Raw genomic sequence first — 3,371 nt, 5'->3', positions numbered from 1 at the left:
AAAAAAAAAAAAAAAAAGGGCCCTGCTCCTCCCCTGGAGTCCCTGGCTCCACCCCACCCGGCAGCTCCCGCCCCCTCCTAACCACTCCCCAAATGCCTAGTCCCTCCCTGTGCCTATTCTCACCCTAGGCAGGAACTTAGGGTCCAGACACCCAATTCTAGGGTCTGTGCATCTCCTCCCTGGACATGTGACCTCAGCAGACCCCTCTTGTTGGGGCTTCAGGACAGGGAGGGAGACTCCATGAGGGAGACTGCTCAACTCTGGCCACCTCTGCAGATGCAGTCTCACTGGGTGTGGGATCCCAAGGCTGTGACTCCAGACATCAGTACCCCCCATACTCTGCTGCTGGGAAGGGGACATGGCCAGGAATGTAAAGCAGAGGTCCCCTTCAACCCAGCCACCCCTTCTATGGGAACATGTCTCAGGCCGTATGTCTCCTGGACGTGCACCTGGGTCCAATCCTGGCCCACTCACTGAGCAGGACCCTACACAGCGGCTCAGTCATGTGAGCTCATTAACGATGAAGGGTGGTGTCTGTAAGCCACTGTCCAGAACCCAAGCTGAGTAGACAGTACCAGGGAACACTGCTGGGGCACTGGTGGGTTCATGTGTTGACTTCCTTTTTCTCACTTGTATTTTCTGATTTACTTGTGATGAGTGAAGTGTTCTTTGTGTAATTAACACTTTAGAGGCCTTATTATTATATGACTAACTCAAAGAGTTTGGGTTCTTTTAAAACTGTAAAATTCAAAACTTTTTACTTTTTACAATTCTGAGGCCCCACGATTCTGTGTGCTAGAAATGTAAAAGTTGATGGTTGCAAGACCCTGGAAGGCAAAGTCTGTGGCTTTGAGGTTTACAACTGGATCTGAAATTTTAATCTAAAAATGTAAAGTGTTTATGGTCTTAAATTTTAAGGTCCTACAAGTCTGGGTTCCCAGGAGTCCTTGATCCCAAGACAGTACAGTTCTGAGAGTGATCCTGCAAGTCTCCTGGCCACCGAGGAGCCAGGACACAGGAGGCCCAAGCAGCCTCCAGACCCCTGGAGGGCAATCCGGGCAGTGCTTACCTGAGGGCCATGCAGGAGTAGGAGAAGCCCACGAAAGGCAGGTGAACCCCCAGTGGCACACCTTCCTGCATGTCTGACAGGGTCTCCTACACAAGAGATGTGGGGATGTGACCAGCAGTCATCAGGGCTGGCCCCTCCTCCCTATCTGGCCATTGCTTACATGTCCTCCCAAACTGACCCCACCTCAGAACATATCTAAAGTGGCCCCTCCATCATTTTTTCTTGTACCTTTTTGCTTTCTTTCTGGGCACTTGCCACACTACACAGAAGGATGAGCCTCTCTAGACTGCACAGGGATGAGGGTGGGGCAGGGCTAATTCGGCCAGTTCTGTCTCCCCAGAATTGCCCACATGGGCACCCAGAGCTGGCAAGCACCCAGGGCAGCTTGTGAAACAGTGGAGACAGAGATGGCCTAAGGAAGAGGCTTCTTCTGCCTTTCACCTCCCAATCTCAGATCGCCCCCCGCCCCCTACCTCCAGGAAGGCCTCCAGGACCTTCCCTGCTGGGTCAAGAGCCCTGTCCCTTGCAACGCCCCACCTTAGCCCTGATTGGCCCTGGGGCCTTTTGTGTGTCTCCTTACTGGACTGTAGGTCTAGGTCATGGCTATGTCCTCAGCACTGGGTGGGCAGAGAGCAGGTGCTCTGGAGAATGAACGATTCGGGACCCTAGTGGGCACTGTCATTACTCCAACTTTGTAGGGGGGATGGGGAGGTTCCCTCAGCCGAGCCCGGGCCGCAGGTACCTACCCCGCCCCCGCTCACCATGGCAGTGAGCCCGTCCTCCACCACGTCGAAGTTGCATGTGTCAGTGGCACCCTCAAAATCCGGTGCAAAGGGGGGCACGCTGTCACGGAGACCATCCCAGTCGAGGCCAAAGAAAAAAGGATGCTTCCGGAAATCGCCTGCTCCGCCCCGGCCCAGCCGTGTCTCTGGAGGACACAGCAGCCGCCGGATGAGGTCTCGAGCCTCTTCAGGGACCCCCGCGTCGGCCAGCGGCAAACTCAGGTGCTCCTGCACAGAGGAAGAGGGAAAGAGGAGGACGCTGGCACGGGAGCCCGTCGGGGAGGGATGGGGCTTGCGGGCCTACGCTCACCTTGTAGTGGACGATCTTGCCGTAGGTCTCCGCAGTGGAGTCGGCGTAGAAGGGCGTCTGCCCATAGAACATTTCATAGGCGAACACGCCCAGCGCCCACCAGTCACACTCGGGCCCGTAGCTGCCTGGCCCGGGCCCGCCGCCCACGGCCTGCAGGATCTCGGGGGACAAGTAGTCTGGGGTGCCCACAGCCACCAGCGACCGCACCTGCGCCCACAGGCCCACAGCTGAGCTCGGCCCGCCCTTGGGCCCTGGCTCGCCCTGCCCAACTGCTCCAACCCCTCCTTCCAGTCATCCCCCTAAAGCTTGGTACCTCCCTGTGCCTGGTCTAACCCTACCGGGACACGGACACACACACACACACACACACAAACCCTAACCTTGGTCTAACCCTACCCGGACGGGGACACACACACACACACACACACACACCTGGGTCTCCACCCCGCCCCTGAACTCTGCGCCTCCCTAACCCTACCCGCGGCCAGGTTGCGCTCACCGTTCCGTCCGCCCGTAGCTTGAGGCAGGAGCCGAAGTCGGCCAGGCGGATGTGGCCGCAGCGGTCCAGCAGGATGTTGTCGGGCTTGATGTCTCTGCGCAGAGGGAAGGAGAGGGGAGGCACGGTGAACCCCCCTTTCCCCGACCCTCCAGACCCCGCCCCTCCGGCCCGCGCCCCGCCAAGCAGGCCTTCTCCCGGCCCTGGCCCTCAGGTCACAGCCCTCAGCCCCGCCGCGCCCACCTGTGCACATAGCCTAGCCGGTGCACCGAGTCTATGGCCATGACGATCTCGGCCAGGTAGAAGCGGGCCATCTCCGCCGGGATCCGCTCCCCGAACTTGCCCAGCAGCGTGAGCAGGTCCCCGCCCACGTAGTACTCCATGACCAGGTACTGGGGGTGTCACGAGTGGTCAGTAGTCCCCCTAGGGGGCGCCCACTGGCCGCCTGGGACAAGAACTCCCAGAGATGCCCCATTCCTGTGCAGCCCCCAGCAGGGAGAGAACCGCAGAAACTCCGGCCCCAATCAGAGGACTCCTGCCCCAAAGAAAAGCCTCTCCCAGGATGTCACTGGAGAGACTCACTCCCCCTGAGATACTCAGTGGAAAAAAGAGATAACCCAGAGCCCTCCCAAGGCCCAGCGCATGGATGCCAGATACTCCCTGCCCAGTCAGGGGCCCTACTCAGCATGCCGGGAGAGCGATCCCAGTCCATGC

The 3,371-nt window shown here is 58.9% G+C and overlaps 2 protein-coding genes across 2 annotated transcripts in view; both read right to left on the bottom strand.

Annotated features, from left to right (window-relative positions):
- Positions 1–3,167, bottom strand: part of DMPK (DM1 protein kinase) — a gene marked incomplete at its 3' end in the record, with an annotated part of 5,835 nt that extends 2,668 nt beyond the window's left edge. Inside the window, exons 1-5 of the mRNA XM_021716941.1 lie at positions 2,901–3,167; positions 2,661–2,754; positions 2,162–2,368; positions 1,816–2,079; positions 1,070–1,155 (exon numbers count right to left, since the gene is read on the bottom strand). Of these exons, the coding sequence (XP_021572616.1) occupies positions 1,070–1,155; positions 1,816–2,079; positions 2,162–2,368; positions 2,661–2,754; positions 2,901–3,040 (791 nt within the window). The remainder of the gene's footprint in view (positions 1–1,069; positions 1,156–1,815; positions 2,080–2,161; positions 2,369–2,660; positions 2,755–2,900) is intronic.
- DMWD (DM1 locus, WD repeat containing) overlaps positions 3,069–3,371 on the bottom strand; it is a gene marked incomplete at its 5' end in the record, with an annotated part of 10,894 nt that continues 10,591 nt past the window's right edge. The window contains one exon of the mRNA XM_021716933.1: positions 3,069–3,080. Coding sequence (XP_021572608.1) covers positions 3,069–3,080 — 12 coding nt within the window. The remainder of the gene's footprint in view (positions 3,081–3,371) is intronic.

This window comes from Carlito syrichta, unplaced genomic scaffold (genome assembly GCF_000164805.1).
Source record: "Carlito syrichta isolate Samal-C Ts95f unplaced genomic scaffold, Tarsius_syrichta-2.0.1 Scaffold106380, whole genome shotgun sequence".
NCBI lineage: Eukaryota > Metazoa > Chordata > Mammalia > Primates > Tarsiidae > Carlito > Carlito syrichta.
This window is presented reverse-complemented; position numbering and strand designations above follow the sequence as displayed.